Source organism: Barbatula barbatula (assembly GCF_947034865.1).
Source record: "Barbatula barbatula genome assembly, chromosome: 12".
NCBI classification, from domain to species: Eukaryota; Metazoa; Chordata; class Actinopteri; order Cypriniformes; family Nemacheilidae; genus Barbatula; species Barbatula barbatula.
This window is the reverse complement of record NC_136775.1, coordinates 8,449,777-8,468,361: the sequence shown is the minus strand read 5'-3', so window position 1 is coordinate 8,468,361 and position 18,585 is coordinate 8,449,777. Positions and strand designations below refer to the sequence as shown.

At 39.7% G+C, this 18,585-nt stretch overlaps 3 protein-coding genes across 5 annotated transcripts; 1 reads left to right on the top strand and 2 right to left on the bottom strand.

Annotated features, from left to right (window-relative positions):
- The first annotated feature begins 102 nt into the window (after positions 1-102).
- Positions 103-8,971, top strand: phc1 (polyhomeotic homolog 1). The gene is made up of 15 exons (XM_079470600.1): positions 103-330; positions 837-986; positions 1,094-1,204; positions 1,717-1,794; positions 2,189-2,332; positions 2,460-2,612; positions 3,129-3,213; positions 3,300-4,222; positions 4,320-4,458; positions 4,576-4,745; positions 5,475-5,562; positions 5,678-5,765; positions 5,991-6,162; positions 6,297-6,534; positions 6,761-8,971. The coding sequence occupies exons 2-15, from the start codon at positions 867-869 to the stop codon at positions 6,910-6,912; spliced, it is 2,661 nt and encodes an 886-aa protein (XP_079326726.1). The 5' UTR covers positions 103-330; positions 837-866; the 3' UTR covers positions 6,913-8,971.
- Positions 8,387-13,964, bottom strand: styk1b (serine/threonine/tyrosine kinase 1b). 2 transcript variants are annotated; one of them, XM_079470602.1, is made up of 10 exons: positions 13,462-13,964; positions 12,105-12,163; positions 11,364-11,537; positions 10,749-11,069; positions 10,479-10,660; positions 10,114-10,194; positions 9,680-9,888; positions 9,565-9,605; positions 9,384-9,480; positions 8,387-9,296 (listed from the first exon to the last, which is right to left on the bottom strand). In XM_079470602.1, exons 2-10 carry the CDS (start codon positions 12,160-12,162, stop codon positions 9,101-9,103), a joined length of 1,359 nt encoding a protein of 452 aa, XP_079326728.1. In that variant the 5' UTR covers position 12,163; positions 13,462-13,964; the 3' UTR covers positions 8,387-9,100. The 2 variants fall into 2 exon arrangements, with proteins under 2 accessions (XP_079326728.1, XP_079326729.1); XM_079470603.1 differs by having other exon boundaries at positions 8,455-9,296; positions 12,105-12,187; positions 13,462-13,668.
- Positions 13,909-16,946, bottom strand: LOC306902218 (glutathione S-transferase kappa 1-like). 2 transcript variants are annotated; one of them, XM_079470604.1, is made up of 8 exons: positions 16,570-16,946; positions 16,414-16,479; positions 16,235-16,316; positions 15,580-15,708; positions 14,871-15,016; positions 14,638-14,754; positions 14,451-14,544; positions 13,909-14,318 (listed from the first exon to the last, which is right to left on the bottom strand). In XM_079470604.1, exons 2-8 carry the CDS (start codon positions 16,477-16,479, stop codon positions 14,269-14,271), a joined length of 684 nt encoding a protein of 227 aa, XP_079326730.1. In that variant the 5' UTR covers positions 16,570-16,946; the 3' UTR covers positions 13,909-14,268. The 2 variants fall into 2 exon arrangements, with proteins under 2 accessions (XP_079326730.1, XP_079326731.1); XM_079470605.1 differs by having other exon boundaries at positions 14,074-14,318; positions 16,235-16,332; positions 16,570-16,798.
- Between the last annotated feature and the right edge of the window lie 1,639 nt (positions 16,947-18,585).

The window sequence follows — 18,585 nt, the reverse complement described above, 5'->3', positions numbered from 1 at the left end:
TCTATAGATAGATAGATAGATAGATAGATAGATAGATAGATAGATAGATATATAGATAGATAAGACTTTTATTATGTAAATTATAGGGACGTCATTTTTGGCGCCGGAAAAAGAATTGTAAACAGCATGGGGGCGGGGCTTTATCGCCTTTTGAGCCTCATCACAATCACCGTTGTTTGAAGAATTTCAACAGGAACGTTACTTGTAAAGATAGAAAATACACAGCGGACCTTTATTTGATCGTTAACATAAGCGCCGTGGGCTCGAAATTTCCAGGTGCTTGTTTTCATTAAGGGACGAGAAGGATAAAACCGTGCCGGTCGCAAAGAGGTAAAATTTTGTCTGTTTTGCACTTTAGGAGTCGTCAGTTCGCCAACATTTTTGCAGCACTAGCGGATGAGATGGGGGGTGGACTTGGGTTTCTCTTCTTCACCCAGTACATTGCTTCTGCATATAAAATTAATGTTTCTGAAAATAGTTATTTTGTCAAGTATGTAACGTAGTTCAATCGTGTATCGCTGGTTCGTGAATATTGCACAGAAGTAATGCAGCAGATATCCGCAGCTGGCAGTTAACGGCTTTGTTTTCATTACAAATACTAACTGTTTTAAGACAATTTGATAATGCAGCACCGTATTATCCTTTGTTATGATGCTTACTAAACTTATTACAAGGTTAGTTGCTCCAACAAGTGTGTCTGCATAAAAGTGTTCAAACTACGTAACTGTTTTAACAGCACCTAACTATTTTATTCCGTACATTGTATTAAACGAATCATCACAAAGTATGTTCTTAATCGTTGGTACATGCATGTTTTCTGGTATTCTGTTACAAAGTTTGACTGACTGGTCGACCATCCAGTGAGCATGGAGACAGGAGAGGACCAGACCAACTCCAGCTCAGCCAATAGCAGCACTGCTTCGGGGGGAAACTCCCGCCCCCCTCAGATAGCTCAAATGTCTCTTTATGAAAGGCAAGCTGTGCAGGTGGGTCACAAAGCTTCTGGAAATCCCTCTTAAAACCTGATTGAGAAGTATAATCTAAAGCACTTCTTCACATCAGAGTTTCTGTGGGTTTTTAAATGTGTTCACAGGCACTGCAGGCACTACAGAGGCAGCCCAATGCAGCGCAGTACTTCCAGCAGCTAATGCTGCAGCAACAGATCAACAACGCTCAACTCCACAACCTGGCTGCTGTGCAACAGGTTAGACTCAATCAGTCAACTGTCACAGATCAAGCATAAACAATGAAACAGGATTTTAGCCAAGCAGCAAAATCAAGATTGCCTATATGATTTTGGTTCCAAAATGAAAAACATGATTTTTTTTTAAACGGAGATATCCCATTTTGAAACTCAACTCTTCATATGAAATCAGATTTCTGATGAAAGTTAGGAATAGTATGAAAATGTTTAGCTTAATCAGATCAAGGTCTTTATCCAGAGGATTAAATGGTTGAGTTACTGTCTACTGCAAGACAATATGTTCACATTGAATATATATATATATATATATATATATATTATTTTTATAATATTTATTATGTCTTACACCTTTAATAAAAGTCTTTTTGTGTGTTTACAGAGTATTTTGTTGAAATCATTTGCGTTTTGCACCTTTACACACCTACGAAGCGTGAACGTTCTTTACTTGATCCTTATGGTGTCGTTCTGCTAGAATTATGTATAGACTTACAATTTGTTTTTAATATTTTCAGGCAACTCTTGCAGCCAGTCGTCAGTCCAGCTCTCCCAGTAACAGTGTATCTCAAGCTACAAGCTCAGCACAATGCACAGTGAGTATCTCTCTATCTGTAAAAAATGGAAACCAAATCAATAGTCATCCCTTTAAAGAACAGCTTTCCTGTAGCTCAGTGGTTAGAGCATTTCATTAACAACGCAAGGTTTTGGGTTCGATTGCAGATACCTATGTAAAATGTATAGGATAATGCTATGTAACTCGCTTTGGATAAAAGGGTCTGCCAAATGCCTAAGTGTAAATCTAATGTAACAACACAATAAGAATGCAAAAGGTGCCCTTCCTCAGACTTCTTGATTGATAGACTTTCGATTGTTGTGGACTTTTATTTCAAAATTACACTGTGTCACTACCTTTAATGCTTAATGATGGTATCAACGTGTATGAGATGTTTTATAAACTAAACTGTTTCTATGGTTTGCGTCTAATAGGTCAACTTAAGTACCACCTCTGGGGGAGGGACTATGACAAACCCTCGTCCAATGGGACCCGCCACCTCTGCGACCTCATCAGCCCTTAACCAGTCAGTGTTACTGGGCGGAAACTCAGGGGGACAGGGTCAGATGTACCTAAGAGTAAGTGTCTTTCGTATGTGCATTTTATTGAAAGTAGAGGGGGGTTCGTGATTTGTTGTATATGTAATGTTCGTCCAAGCTCACCCTATTCTTGAGGCTGTAATTTTACTTTGCTTTCCACCCACAGGTAAACCGCTCTCTCAGGGCACCTCTCACTCCTCAGCTTATTTTTATGCCTGGTGGTACAGCAACAGCTGCTGTGGCAACGGTTGCCCAACAGCAACCACAACAACAGGAAACGACTCCCACATCCACAAGTAACCAGTCAGATAATGATCAGGTGACATTTAGCTTCCTGACTAATACTTTCACACTTTGTCCTTATCATGTGTGTGATGCATCTAATAAATCTCTTTCCTCCCCATGAAATCAGAATTATTGTTTTTGGCCTTTATTATGAATATGTTCATTCAATATTCTTTCAATATTCACAGTTTCTTCTGCCAAAAAGGGGTTAATAATATTTATGACTTAATTCTGCACTTCAGTTTTTTTCATCATTCCACTCAATGTCCCGCCCTCAATTCTTTTTTATTTGGAAATTACGTCAACACATCGATCAAAACTGTGCATTTGAAGTCTCTTGTGTGGGTCTTTAAAACTTGAGTTTTTGGTCTAAACAGCCTTAGCTGTTACAGCAACAAAACATTGTCAGGCCCTTGGTTTCTGTTTCTTTAAACCTCAGAATCTGGTATTGTTCCAAATCTGCTAGAAACTTGTTTCATCACATCTAGTTGGAGCATGATCACCTGTTTGTGACCTTTTTTTTAACTTGTATTACTTTGTCTTTCTTTAGGTGCAGAACTTGGCAATGCGTTGCGTGTCCACTCCACGGGTGGCTACTGTGAAGACAGAGTTTGCAGACAGGAAGGAGACAGGTGGTAAGCATGCATAATCTCTTTACACCTCTCTACTCGCTTCATAACTCTTCAACTGTGAAATGAACACAGTGTATATGTCTTTGAAGGATCATACCCACTAAACCAGCACACACAGCAACAGCAGTTTGGTCAATCAGCCCAGCAGATCCAACCCCAGGCTCAACCGCTCCCCAACGCCAAACTGCAAAACTTCTCCAACAACGCCAACCCCAGCATGTCGGGCCTCAACATGAAGGGCACTAATCAAACCACTGTCACTCAACAACAATCTGGAGTTCCTTCTAACCCGCCTTCATCCCCTTCGCACCCCCTCTCCCAGCTCCTCCTTTCTCAATGTCAGGCTCGAGGCGTTCCTGCTGCGACGGCCACAGTTACCCACATTCTGGTGCCCACCTCCAATGTTCCCACTTCATCCCAAGGTTATCCAATGGGCACAGTGGCAGGCAAATCAAACATGGCTGCCCAGACCTTAGTGGTGCAGCCTCTCCAGCAGACCGGGGCTATCCTGAGCACAGAGAAACTGGGTCACGGTACTGGGCATGTACCCATCCAACCAAAAACGTCTCAAGGCCATCGGCTGCCAGTGCAAATGCCCCCTCGACAGCCACCTCCTATCCTTCCGGCACCACCCAATAACAGCCAAGTGACCGGAGGCCATCACCCTCCTCATATCCCAGTTCAGCTGGTTGGAGCAAGGCAAAACACCCAGGCTCTAGCGATCGCCCAGGCTAGGCCATGTTGCGGCCAGCAGGATACCGCAGCTGCAGTGGCCGTCAATAACTCCACTAGTAATGTTGTTGCTATGGTAACGGGAATGGAAGCCGGCGGAGCAGGCACGTGCCTTAAAACAGCCCAAAGTCTCCTTCCCGTTTCTCAGTTGCAGATCAATCAGAGCAGAGGAATGAATCAGGGGAATCCTGCTTCAGTCTCACACATCGTGGATGGACAGAAAAACTCTGGAGCACCACAAAGTGGAGATGCTGTGTTTGTTCCGTCTGGGCCAACTCAGGTTAGTAGATAACAGATTTGTCCATGCAGTGTGTAAAAGTTTGTTCTGTACTCTTAAATGCAGCCCACTCATGGGCTCTTTCTTCCTTCCTTCATAGACAAAATCTCTAGTTGGTCCTTTAAAACGGAAATCAGAATCAGATGCGACCCATGAGATGACAGCAGAGAACATCAATGCAAGTCAAGCACTACAAGACTCTGCCCCTCCCCTCTCACCAGCTCCCTCGCTAGACACAGGTGAGCCCTACACATGGGACAGTATCACTGAAACTTTGCCAAACACTGAAACAATCAAACACCTCTAATGTTTCTATTATCATTTTATTTCTCTTAACCTATTTCTTTCTTATTTAGTTCCAGAAAGGGCTTTTTCCACTCCTCCAACTCTCTCGCTTTCTCTCCCTCTTCCTCGTGGAGGAGGGCAGGGCGACCGAGCCCCCGTCCCACAGGCTGTGGTCAAACCTCAAGTTCTCACTCACCTCATTGAAGGTTTTGTGATCCAGGAGGGAGCCGAACCTTTCCCTGTGAGTCCACTGCTTGATTCTTATCGTCAAATGTTTGATGCAAAAGCATAATCTGTTTTCAGACTATTGTAAGCAGGTAATCCTCTAAATACATCAGAATTATAGTATAAAGGGAAATTGTGTAGATGTAGATTTTCATATCTCAGCCTAATAAAGCCAATGTATTGGTAGCTTGATTTTACTAAAGACTCTATAGAGGTGCTATCAAAACAATGTTTGTTTGAGCATCACAACTAGCCTAGCATGGAAGTCACTATTTGTGCAATTGTGTTTGGGACCACTTGCTTTTCTGAAATGACACACTTTACTTTTAATTTAAGCTTTACTTTTAAAGGTCCGATGTGTAATTTTTTTGGAGGATCTATTGACAGAAATGCAATATAATATAGGTGACTATGTCTTCCAGTGGTGTATTAAGACCTTACATAATGTGGGGATATGTTTTTATTATCTATAGTCTATCTATTTCGATCTTTTATCTTTCTAAGCTATTTTTATCTACATATGTGCGGAGTCTTCTCCGGCCAAGAAGCGAAAATGTGACGACACGTTTGTCCTGTGTCAGCCACTGTAGTGCTTCAAAAGGGCGGGGCAGGGTGAGCCATTGGTTGCAATTCGAAAACTCACCGCTAGTTGCCGCTAAATTTCCTACACTGGATCTTTAATATAATATTTTCACGTGTTAAAATGATTTAAGTGGAACACTCAGCTTTTCTTTGCGATTGACAGGTGACTGGTCCAGTGAAAGAGCGAGCAGAGGGCATTCTTCCTGTGGCTGTTCCACCCATTCTACATCCAGGGCACCACAACTCTAACTGTAAGTGTGTTGTTGTGGTTGATGAAATTAACAAAAAGCAACAATCAAAACTTCATGTGATCTCTTAAATCGTTCACTTTTTTCTTTTTCACTGTCCCTCTCTATATTTGAACAGTGTTGAAGTGTGAATACTGTCAGAATTTTGCACCAGCGAGCCAGTTCAGACGCTCCAAACGCTTCTGTTCCAAAACCTGTGCTAAGAGGTATTTAACCAACAACAGAAAACCAAGACTAGTAATGGAATAAAACCTGGCTATTGGTATTGTTACTTCCCAGAGTTTCCACAAGAATAACTTCTTTGCAAATCATGTGCTAAGAGATGCCTTGAGAAGAAAACAGGACATTCTAAATAAAACTAATAATTAAAAGTATGTATTAACAAAATCTATACTGTACTTGTCCAATGTTAACTTCTAGACTTGTCTTAGGTACAATGTCAGCTGCAGTCACCACTACCGCATTAGTCGGGGTATTGAGGCTGGAGAACGGCCACCAGGGAGCCCCGCGATCCAGGATATTATTGCAAGACGCAGGGGTCCTCGCAGGAGCAGTTCTGAGATTGCCTGTGCTAAACTTGCAGGCAGGCATCTTCCCATGAAGGTCAGTTTGGAAAGATAGTGATAAACCTCATGACCCTACATCTCATGTATGATTGTGTGTAAACTCACATTCTCCTGTTCCTTCCTCCTGGTTCTGTTATATAAATGTAATAATTGAATTTATTGTCATTTCAGTGTCAATCAGAATCCAGTCATTCTGAAGATAACTTCAGCTGTGATGGCGAGGAAGAGGAAGACTTCCTGTCACTGTCTCCCAGCTCATCCTTCTCCTGCCCAAGACAGGCACACTGTGGTCCACAGTTGGATGATACAGCACCAGGTGGCCTCCAAGTGGATGGGGAACACTTCCTGTCTGGCAACCCTGCTCACTGGAGTGTGGAGGAAGTGTGTCGGTTTATCTCTTCTCTCCAAGGTAGGTGCTCTGATCCTCCATGCTGAAGTTGAAGTTAGTCATCGTTTCTGCAATTTGATTAATTTATAAAAATGTGTAAACCATATCTCAAGGACTAAGGCCTCAGCTTCATAAAACATTGCAACAATTTAGAGCATTTACATTTTGATCCTGTTTACCATTAATCCTGGAACGCTTTATTTTCTGATTTAATTACCTCCTTCATCGTGACATCTCTTCTTGTTAGGTTGTGAGGACCTGGCAGCCCAGTTCCTGTCTCAGGAGATTGATGGGCAGGCACTGCTTCTACTAAAGGAAGAACATCTCATGTCCACCATGAACATCAAACTCGGCCCTGCCCTCAAAATCTGTGCGTCGATCAACAGTCTGAGGGACTGAACAAGGGAAGCGGGATTAGAGCTTTATTTTTTCCATCACCAGCCTGAGAAACTGGAAAAAAACAGATGTAGATGATTTGAAATCCTGACGTGGAGCGATAATCAAAAGAAGGACTAGAAAAGATCACACCTGAAGATACAAGCCAGAAAGATTTTAGAGACAAGTGATGCCTTATTAAAAGCAAGGTGATTTACAAACCAATCATTTACCTTAGTATTCATCTTTAGCTTTGTAGGACTGTTATTAATAGTATTAATTAGAATATTTGTTTCTTATGAAGCTAGATTTGCTAAATGACGGATAGTTTACTCACACATGAAAAAATAGTTCTGAATGACCTTTGTGTTGTTCTAAGCTTGTATGCCTTTTCATACAATGGTGACCACAGTTGTCTTTCATTTCTTTATATGAAAAAGAGCTGCTTATATAAACATCCGGTGCTCCCTGCAAGAATTAAGTCATGTGGGTTTGGTTATATATTAGGGAACACCGTAACGTATAGCCTTTAAGAAAGGACAATGCATGATCCTAAAACAGAAGGGAGGAAAGAGGTGATGATGAAGATACTTTAAATGATGAACGCAATTCTCCCATATTTTGAATTTGCTACATATTTTATATTTTTCATAAAGTGTTCTTAATGCACGTTTAGATGAGGCAATTGGATATGTGTAGTCCTAAAGTCAGTATGTTTGTGTCTTTTTTTGTGTTAGTAATGTTAAATCCTTGCAATTGAAGTACAAATGAGATTACAGACCGTAATCAATGTTACTTTATTAGTGCATTTGACAGTTAGAGTCAAGGATGTAAATAAGTTGCCTTTCTCACAGTGACAGTACAGATGACTGTAATTGGTGTTTGCCTTTGACATATGTCTCTTTCAACAGGGCTTTCATTTCTCTTTTCAAACAAAACAACTCATCTTTTACCTATATGTGAACTCTGTACTTTATTTTATCTTGTTCTCGGGAGGCCTTTAGATCCCTTCTGTCTGGGGGACCGTATATTTGGGAAAACCAGTATTTCTTCTGTCCGTCAGAACGTGGCTAAGAAAATGCCAGCTTTTTAGAAATTTATAATGACTAGAATCCTATACATTAAATAATAGTATGATTGTCATGCGATCGCCACAGGAACAAATGGAACCATTGCGGTTATTACAGCAGCCATTAGTGATCTCATAGTGCAGCTATCTCTATTTCCGTTCAGCCTGTTGTAAGGTCATTGAAGGTCCGGAGACTGCAAGAGAAGGATGGCTTTGTCCATTTGTCATCTCCCTTTGATAGTTAGAGTACTAAAAGCGCTTGTGCTCTTAACTTGTGGCTGAAATAATATGTATGCATAAATATAAATAAAAAAGGTGCCGTTACATGTAAATCCAATCTCTCAAGATGGACTGGTATTTTTGAGAAAATCATATAAATGTAGTTTATCAAACCCTATATTACAGTCGTGGGAACTGGAAACAGTGTTTGTAAGTGTTACACACTTTATTTTATATAAAAACCACTCCACAACAACAGAAATACTGTGTTTTTTTTTAATATAAATACTTCATTTATCCATCTGAAAAGCTTTATTGGACTAAAACAAACCATCCCTGTTTAGAAAGGGAGAATAGTAATAATGCTGTACTCCTTTGCGACAGGGCCCAGGTAAAATGTATACAGTTATTGTATTACATTAGTTATAGCAATACAAATGAGTTCACACTCTCAAGAAAAGAGTTTTGGCTCTTCGAAACAGCTTATCTTAAAAAAACCATGCACCTCTGTTTTGCCTGAATAAATCTGTAAAATAAGATCGAGAATCAATTCAGTTCATTCTTCTCTGTAAAGCTTTAAACTCCACCACAATTGTTTACATTATTTTAAGTTATTTCTATTTCAAGTTATTCCATTTTGATAGATTATATATATATAACATTCATGTCAAGTCACTTTAAGGATTTTGTTACATTTTCTGGTCTTTTGCATCTTGCATTATTATTAGTAGAACGTGGTTATATTATATCACAGCAAAAATGAAAATCAGATTAAAGTCTTCTTTTGTGTCTGTTTATCAGTGTCTTAAAGATTTTGCTCAGAATAATGTCAATAATGTTCCTGATCTTCTGGCAATTTACTCAAGGAAAATAATATGATATTTTTGAAGATCCGATGCCTTTTTTAACCCTTCTTGTAGTATTTCAGAAAATTGTGTAGTAGTTGGATTCTCCATATCCCGTCTCCCCCAGATATCGCTCAATATTGATTGGCTCAGCGACCCGGAGAACAACGCTATCATTGGCACTCTTCTCTCCTGATTGGAGTTTACGCCTGACCTCAGCCAATGTGGGGCGGTCATGCTCCTTCCACTGACAGCAAGATTTAATAATCGAATACCTGGAAGAAAACATAATTATTTTATAGACAGTTGGAATGAAAGAGGCAAAAAAAAACGTATGAAACAAACTCAGCAGATGCTTTTACAGTGAGTTGGAGCAGTTGTGTTGTTTCTTCAGGGTTTTTCCTCTTTGATGATACTGTAGAAGTTCAGTAACAGGGATTTCAGCAAAAGGGACCTCACCTGGCATAGACAAACATGTCACGAAAAAGTTAGTTTTTTATTAGTTCCTTCAACTTGAATCTCAGCTCTCAGAAAATAACTCACCAAGAGTCACCATTTCAAACAGCAGTAGTCCAAATGACCAACTGCAAAAATGCAAGAAAGACATTAAAAGTGAAAGAACAATTTAATGTAAAATGTGTATAACCTTCGTACTTACACATCACTCTTTGGAGTGGCAGGTCTCTTGGCCAATAATTCAGGAGCCTGCCACTTTTTTCTCCCCGGATCTTCCCTGAGCTTAGCATTTTCTGAAGTTCTTGCATATAAATCACCCAAACCCCAGAGCTTTGCTGTAAACATACTGCTGACCAATACACTGCGAGCCTTGATGTTACAGTGGAGAAGATCTTTGCTATGGAGATAATCCTAAAACAACATAAGAAAAACAACATCGTGTGAATTGTGCAATAATCCAGATGTCATGTATCCAAAAAATTGTTAAAATATAGATTTAAAGGATTCTTGTGATAGAAATATTACATCACACCATGAGTGGCCAACATTTTAATATGCTACAATCGATGATCATATATGCGGTCGTGATGCCTTGGTAAACTTGTCCATGAGATGATTAAACAGTTAAGTGCTCACCAGTGCAGTGGACACATGTAAGGCCATAGTGAAGATCTTTCTCTCTGTCATCTCGCAAATGCCTTCTGGTCCAACTTTATCCTGTATTCACAAATGGGAGGAATCTTTGACATTTATTTGTCTTTTCCAGTGCAGTTAATACTACATCAAAAACCTTCAGGCTTCTCTCCATTATTATGATTTTGTTACAAACACATCTATTTATTTGCAATGAGGTTTTCAATGTAACAGAACAGTGATGGATCATCTCAACAAAACAGTGGTTTTCAGTTGGTCAACCCTTTCAGAACAGACTGTTACTTGTTTTTGATTCATGACACATTAAATCCCAAACTGCAATAAAAGATCCCGGTCAAACGTCTCACCTCTCTACTCCTCCACAGGAGTCCAAGCAGATCTCGGTTCTCCATCTCTTCCATAACAGTAATGAGAGGAGCACGCAGGGACACAACTCCTAGAAGCTCCGGTATAAATGGGTTGGTCCCCAGTTGAGAAAGGAATGACGCAAAGCCCAGGAACGACTGACTTTCCTGTTTACTGGCTGAATCTGAAAAAAATCGCTACAATTAAAGATCCTAGTCAGAGATTATGAGAGTACATTATTATAATGAACACATCGTAAACCGCTCTGGCACCTTTAAGTACACGCAGCACCACATTTCTGTTCTCCATACGAGCCCTGTAGAGTGAGACGGAGTCTGTCTTTAAAGAGTATGTTGCTGGAAGAGGAGACACCCCGTTAAAGTTCTCCGGCAGCCGTTGACGTGGGAGTTCCTTGGGCTTTGTGAAGGCTGAAGCTGTGGCCCCGAAAGAGCCTCTTCCATCAGTGAAGGCCACATTGGTGGAGGCATGGTCAGACGGGTGTTCTTTAATTTGTGATAAGGGGCTGAAAGTCATGTACGAAGTGGTGTCCAATGCTATACGCTCACCCTCCAGAGCATTTAGACCATGAGGAGCTATGCAGAGGAAGACAGGTGGGATATGATGGAAAGAGGCGGCCATGAATAAAATAGAAAAACAATATATTAAGAGCGTGTATAAGCATTAAACCAGCATTATTCAGGCTTTGGATTTACTGTTATATTTTAGATGTAAAAATTATCATACACTATATTCTGGACTGGAAAATGTGAGCAACAATATATTTAAGTGAAGTCATGTATAAAAATGTATTATATTAAGTATAAATAAAGTATTAATACATGCAACTATTGTTGTGTATGACAGCCTGTGCATGTTTTTCATCTTACCATCAATGCCTTTCAAGTTTCTCCTGTTCCTAGTTGATCGTTTGGAATTTGGTTCCAGAGGGTCGACTTTCTCAGGACAGTACCTCAACAGCAGCAGCAACACCAGTACGATGAGGAACGTCATCATAAACAGCACAGGTACGATAATCACTTCCTGCTCATACACACGGATGACTGCAGGAACAGATGATCATAATGAATATGAAGTTATACAGTTTATCTACAGAGCTGGTCACAAATGTTATGATGCTATTAATCCTATCAAGTGTGTGTGTATAGAACAATTTGCAAGATATAAACACTCTCACACACACTCTTATAAAAATTATATTATATAAAATATGTCTAACTGGTTCCTTAAAGAACCTTTAACATCCTTAGAACCTTTCTGTTTCACAAAAAATGCTTCTTTTTGGAACCTTATATTACATCACTAAGAACCTTTTAAGCACATTTATTTTAAGAGTGCAATGGTCCAGAGGCACTTCTGGTTTAATCATTTTATCTTACATACAGTGGATAATTCAAATTTTAAAATATTAATTTAACATTTTGATTTGGTAATAAAAGTTCTGTTGGTTGTATTTTGTTCAAACGTTGGTAAAAACATAAACAATGTTTTTTTCTGGATCAGCGCTGCTTACATTTCCGAAGTGGTCAATACATTTGTGCTGGTGAAGGACCAGGGCATTTTTTGATTGAATGATATTCTATAAATATTTTGGTATTACATTTACTCACCACACATTGTGTCTCCATTTGCACATGCTGAATTTGCAGAGCTGGTAGTAGACGCCATGCTGCAGAGTATAGAGTTAAAAACACTATAACATTTCTTAAGCTGCTTTAAGACTTTTGGGTCTAGCTCACTGCATGAACTATGTAATGCTTTTGCATACTTTTTTTTCTCTGCTGTGTAAATATGTAATCTTTTTCTAAGTTGAGTTTCTTCATTGACACCTTAGAAGAAGATGTTTTCCTACTATGGTGGTCAATAGTGCCCCAGAACTATTTGATTACAAACATTCTTCCAAATATCTTTTTTGTGTTCAACATGAATAATGAAATTTAAACAGATTTTAACCCACCCTGACGGTGAGTAAATGATAACAGAATTGTCCTTTTTTGGGTGAACTATTCCTTTAATCATTTCAAAGGGGAATGGGGACCAAATGATCATGAATTCATTACCTTGCATCTGCCTCACATGGCAAAGTGTCCACCATTTGACAATATCTTACAAAATGTGTAAAATGACCCTTTTAGGATCTCATTCAATGGTAATTGAAGACAGAGGATTTCTGGGTCAGTGTTACACAATCAGTTTTATCCGCTATAAAATGCTCTGAGCAACTGAGACTCGAGCAGAAACATCTTGCTCATCATCAATGTCCTTTTAAAAATACAGAGATTAATAAAATAATGAGAGACAGGGAGGACACTAGGAAATAAACCGCATTTGTCAATGTTTAAGTACATAAGTAAACTGTACGTGTTAATAATGATGTTGTTTATCTGGGAATCAAAATGACTAAACATACTTGCTCTAAGTGCAACATGAGACCTTATTTGTGTCACTACAGTGAACACACCCTCTCTTACAGTAGGAGTTCTTATTGTCAGGTCAACAGTCAGTTTACCATGGGTTGTGTCTGTCCATAGGCGTAGTTGTAATCGGTGTTACTATAAATGTTTTATGTACCTTGTGTTTTGGATTATTACAATAATAAAGACACAGTTGAAAAATTAAGCTCCATCTTTAAAGATGGAATCTTTATGGAATATCCGATGCCTCCTTTGTTTGGATTATGATGCTCAACCTGTCTGTCCACATTTTTTTTTTATCATCAAAAACATGCAGGCTACAATGACACACGGAAATCCGCATAGGCAAATAGGATGGATTTACTATAGGATGATTTTTACATTATTAGATTTTTTCCAATCGAATTACCCTTTGCAACAATCCTATATAGATTAAATTGTAGCTTTTTTGTTTTGTTTTCACAATCAAGAAAAAATGCATTTAAACTCATTCTATACTCTTAAACTCCACCACAAGTCATGTCTGCCTAATTTATCAGTACTTTTGACCTACCTGCTGAACACTGTGAAAGTTGAAGCCCTAGTCCTCGATCAATCTTGCTTCAGATGTTCTAACATGATGGAAATAATGTCCCATTGAGAACTACATCACTCAGGAATTGTCCAGCGTCATCTCTTCAGTCGGTTTCTCAATTAATGTGCTTTTCCGCCCTTCGTCCTGTGCTCACAATTTCTTTACGGTATATTGTACGCTAACTCTGATGTTAGTCTAGGTCACACCTTTGTTGGTTACTTAGTTCCACCCTCTTCACCTGAGCTCTGTCTCTAAACTTTCTGTTGTCCACACCCTCCTTTCAACTAGCCTAGATAAAAATCATTTTCTTACCCACATAGGTTTTGACAGCAGTTCAGAACTACATAGTATCATTTCTGTTAATCCCTTTGAAAAATCTCTCGCCTTCTTTAATTATTGACGTCCTGTCAAACCCCCTGAAATGTCGTCTCTAAATGCTTAGATCATACCTTAATCACTTTTCTTTGTTGACATTTTCTCCCTCGAATATCTAACCAAACCAAAACCTGATTATCCAGCTCCTCAAGTCTCTCTAGGATGTTTTGAGACTTTACAACTGCAGGACTGCTGGCCACTAAACACATACAGTTTCAGGCAAAATATTCACGTTTATTCAGCTTTTATTATTTGGAAAAAGATCACTAAACTTTACTTGTTTTTTTATAGATGATGGCTTGAAGTAGGCCTTAACTAAAAAAATGACATTACCCGCATATTAGCATTTGCATTAGTTTTAACATTTTAAACAGAATTTGTTGAAATACACAAAATATAGGCAAGCTGTGATCACATTTTGGCTGTGAGCTTGGTAGGCTGAGGCCCCAGCCACTTCTCACCTGCAGAAAAAAAGTGCAGAAAAAAAGATTGGACAATGAGAAGTCTATGCACAAAGTAAGTATATGGAAACTTAGTAAATTGTGATTATATATTAAATATAAAAACGTATAGTATAAAAAAAGAATGGTTACCAATGCAATGTGCCATAAGCTCAAATCTGTCAGACCCAAAGAAAACTTCAGGCTTTCCATTCACATGACACACTGTCAGCGGGAAACCAAAAGCCTGCAAAAAAAGTTTATTTATATTTGACTCACTAAAATCTTCACTAAGAAAGATCATATATGCACAGTAAAACGCACAGTAAAACGCACTCACGTTGTGGTCCAGTGCTTGCTTTGTAACATTCTTCAGCTTGTCTTTGACTGTCTGAGATGTGGCCATGTGAAGTAATTCCTCCACTTCACTGCCTGAGAGGCCTGCCTTTAATCCTGCCTGTGTAGAACAGAAAGGAAAGACTATTCTGTGTTGTGAGACTGGAACAACATGACAACATAAATTATGACAAGGTTTTCATTTTTGGTTTGAGTATCGCTTTAAGTGCAGGATACCTCAGTGAGTGAGGCAGGCTGGGTAATGTCTTGATCAGTGCTCCAGATCCTTTTCCAAAGTTCTCTAGACACTCTCTCCACAAGTGCATCATTATCTTTATGTTTCTCTGCCACAGCTGTCACAAAACGCATTGCAGGCAGAGACCCTGAGATGAAGAAAGCAATGGAGAAACGTAGAAATAGATATGAATCCATTTGCTTCAATAAGTTAATGAGAATTGTTTTGGTTCATTTTATGATTCATTAAGAGGAAATTGTTACCATTCATGTCTATAGAACAGTATGGGATAGTTTACACTCTTTAAGAGATAGTTCACCCAAAAATGAAAATTCTTTCATCATTTCCTCAGCATCAATTAAATGTTTTTGTTTTTAGAATGTTCGTAAATTAACAGTTCTGGGGCACCACTGACTACCATAGTACGAAAGAAACTGCTATGGTAGTTAATAGTGCCGCAGAGCTGTTGGATTTCCCACATGCTTTAGAATATCTTGAAGATTAGAAAATGATGACAGAATTGTCATTTTTGGGTGAACTTTACCTCAAAGTCTTATGCTTTAGATTATAGTTTCTTAACATTCAGAGCTCTAACCCTAGATTCCCTTAAATGGGCCTCCGCTGTCTTTTCTGTAAAGCAATATGACAGTTAAAACACAACTAGATTTTTGTCTATACTCAAGGTAGTAGAAGAGCAAGCAGCTTCAACACCTTTCTCAAACATGGCCTCAGCAGGGTTAGATGGTTGAGACAAAGGCACTCCAAAGTACTCAGTCAGTCGATGCAGATCTGTCACCATGTACAGAAACTTATTGGGGACCAGTCCAGGGGGGCGGTTCCCTATACAGTACAAAATAATAATGGAAGGCATTAAAATCCCAGTTAAACCTGATTCCCATCTGGTATATGTGTAAATGCACTACAGTATTGAAAAACTTACATCTGCCTCAAAAGCAGTGGCGGTTCTACATTGAATTGCAACCCGGGCGAGACCACCTTTGAGCTTTTTCAACTCGCAAGAATCACGCCAACGCTCAATCGCTCGAATCGCACCGCAAGTAGGTCATCGCGTCTTTGCATTGTCTTAACATGTAAATCACTCGCGCTTAACGCTTCATTCGTGTTCGGTGTGAACGCCCAGAGATGAACTATCCCCTATCACAATGAATGACTGATAGATAATAGAAAACCGCTTCGCGTTCGCGGCGGCCCTGGGTTTTCTTTTACTGCTCGTGCCGCTGCCGCCCCCCATGCGACATGAAAAAATGCCGCCCGTGCCTAAAACCGCTACTGCTCAAAAGCTATGATTATTGTAACAAAACCCTTTTAGCAATGAGAGTTTGCAGATTGTTTTCATTAACGTTACCTGATGAATGCATGACTCCCCCTAAATAAGCAGGTTTCAATTTGAGGTCGATGTTCCACACATTTCTGTAGCGACACAGCACCTGAAATCAACGGCATCTTTACCGAGGTTGAGTTTGCAACAACATTCGTATTTCGGAAAGAACTGACGATGGCGATGATGATCAAAACATTACACACCTCAAATCCCAGCCAGGAATAGGGGGACACAACATCATAAAACAATTCCACAACTTTTCTGGACATCTGTAATGATCATAAGCAGGCTAAAACGTTCACAAAACACTTCAAACGGATGCAAGAGCGATTTTATTTAAATGCATGTGCGAACTTTACCCTTCAGTAGATTGTGGAGAGACAAACTGTGTCAAAGGTGACAACTGTCTGAATTGAGCGACAGATCTAACGTACTATGTAATTGAATCCTTCTTCTTGGCCACGCCCGTTTTTATTATAATTGATCAAATTTCGTTAAACTATAACAAAATGTATTTGTATTTGCTCGACACGCGTCTCGAGTTTTTCACAAATTAGTGTTTAGAAACAGTTCCTATTATGGAAAGCCAAGAGGGTCAAAAACGCGCAAATTTTAACACGTCAACAACGTATGGAAAGCCAAGAGGGTCAAAAACGCGCGAATTTTAACACTACAACAACACGTTAAGTACACGTAGAATAGACGTAAACAACGCGTGATTAAGACGCCAGTTTCCAGTTTAAACGAGTCAACATCATTGGCTGCCTAAGAATTGGGTCAAACCATTTCTGAACACCTGGGCGGTCCTATAGACTCTGTGCTACCAACATTAAACATGCTATGGATACTTCTATTTATTTGTCTTTTCTTGTCTTTCATTTATTATTGTTATGTAGATAAACTAATATTATTGCTGTACAAAAGAAAAATTACATATAGGTCTTTGTAAAACAATGTGAGCTTTTTGTGCTAACAATTATAACCAGCAGGTGGTGCTTGTTAAAACATTTCTGTTTCAGAGATTTTGCACTTAAACACATGTGATATAATTTAAAATTAATTAAAAGACTTTCAGGATTAGGATGAGCGCTTGTACCTAACTTTATCAAACACTTATTTGTGAAATGGGTGAACATGAAAGAGTGACATCTGCGCCTAACAACCAAATCATATAGTGGTACTAGCAGATTATCAAGACAAAATATAATTAAAAGTTTTTTTAAACTTTATAAGAAAAGAAAAGACACTTTCTGAGTGCATTGATAGAAACGTAGAACTTAGAAATTTAGCACGGAGGTAAATGCACAGAGCTATTCTTTATTGCACATATTTGAATGTGAACATAAATTACTGTCCCCTTCTTGAGGAAACTGAAGCCTCTACATTCAGTTGCTACAAGAGAAATATAAACAAAAAATATTTAATTGCTGTATATAAATTAAAGTCAGTCCTATGCTACGTACGAATGCCATGTTCTCAGATTTAAGTACACGTACTTAACGTGTTGTTGACGTGTTAAAATTTGCACATCCAGAACAGATGCCCAAGCCACCTCAGCTGACCCCTCTCGATGTGGAGGAGCAGCGGCTCCACTCATCGCCCAGCCACCCTGCGGAGGAAGCTCATTTCGGCCGCCTGTATCCGGGATCTTGTCCTTTCGGTCATTACCCAAAGCTCATGACCATAGGTGAGAGTAGGAATGTAGATTGACCGGTAAATCGAGATTGATCTTTCTTCACCACGACAGATCGATACATCGCCCGCATTACTGCAGAAACTGCAGCGATCCGTCTGTCAATCTCCCGTTCCATCCTTCCCTCACTCGTGAACAAGATCCCACGATACTTAAACTCCTCCAATTCAGACAGGAACTCTCCACCGACCTGAAGTGGCCAAGCCGCCCTTTTCCGACTGAGGATCATGGCCTCGGATTTGGAGGTACTGATTTTCATTCCGGCTGTTAACCGTCCCAGTGCATGCTGAAGGTCCTGGTATGAAGGGGACAACACAACAACATCATCCGCAAAGAGCAGAGACGAGATTGTGTGGTCCCCAAACCTGACACCCTCCGACCCCTGGCTGCGCCTAGAAATTCTGTCCATAAAAATAATGAACAGAACCGGTGACAAAGGACAGCCCTGTCAGAGTCCAACATGCACTGGTAACAAGTCCGACCTACTGCCGGCAATGCGAACCAAGCTCCTGTTTTGGTTGTACATGGACCTGACAGCCCTTAGCAAAGGACCCCAGACCCCATACTCCGGAAGCACCCTCCACAGGACGCCGCGAGGGACACAGTCAAATGCCTTCTCCAAATCCACAAAACACATGTGGATTGGTTGGGCAAACTCCCATGAACCCTCCAGCACCCTGTA

Bases quoted from the DNA above. Each gene is read 5' to 3' on its own strand.
- phc1 (XM_079470600.1), top strand. From the start codon at position 867: ATGGAGACAGGAGAGGACCAGACCAACTCCAGCTCAGCCAATAGCAGC. The intron at 987-1,093 runs GTGGGTCACAAA...ATGTGTTCACAG, and splicing joins ATGAAAGGCAAGCTGTGCAG to GCACTGCAGGCACTACAGAG. The intron at 4,746-5,474 runs GTGAGTCCACTG...TGCGATTGACAG, and splicing joins AGGGAGCCGAACCTTTCCCT to GTGACTGGTCCAGTGAAAGA.
- LOC306902218 (XM_079470604.1), bottom strand. From the start codon at position 16,479: ATGTCCAGAAAAGTTGTGGAATTGTTTTATGATGTTGTGTCCCCCTAT. The intron at 14,755-14,870 runs GTATCCTGCACT...TGTTCTACACAG, and splicing joins AGCCTGCCTCACTCACTGAG to GCAGGATTAAAGGCAGGCCT. The intron at 14,545-14,637 runs GTGAGTGCGTTT...CTTTTTTTGCAG, and splicing joins AGCAAGCACTGGACCACAAC to GCTTTTGGTTTCCCGCTGAC.
- styk1b (XM_079470602.1), bottom strand. From the start codon at position 12,162: ATGGCGTCTACTACCAGCTCTGCAAATTCAGCATGTGCAAATGGAGAC. The intron at 11,070-11,363 runs GTAAGATGAAAA...TCCTCTGCATAG, and splicing joins AAACTTGAAAGGCATTGATG to CTCCTCATGGTCTAAATGCT. The intron at 9,481-9,564 runs GTGAGTTATTTT...TGTCTATGCCAG, and splicing joins GTTTGAAATGGTGACTCTTG to GTGAGGTCCCTTTTGCTGAA.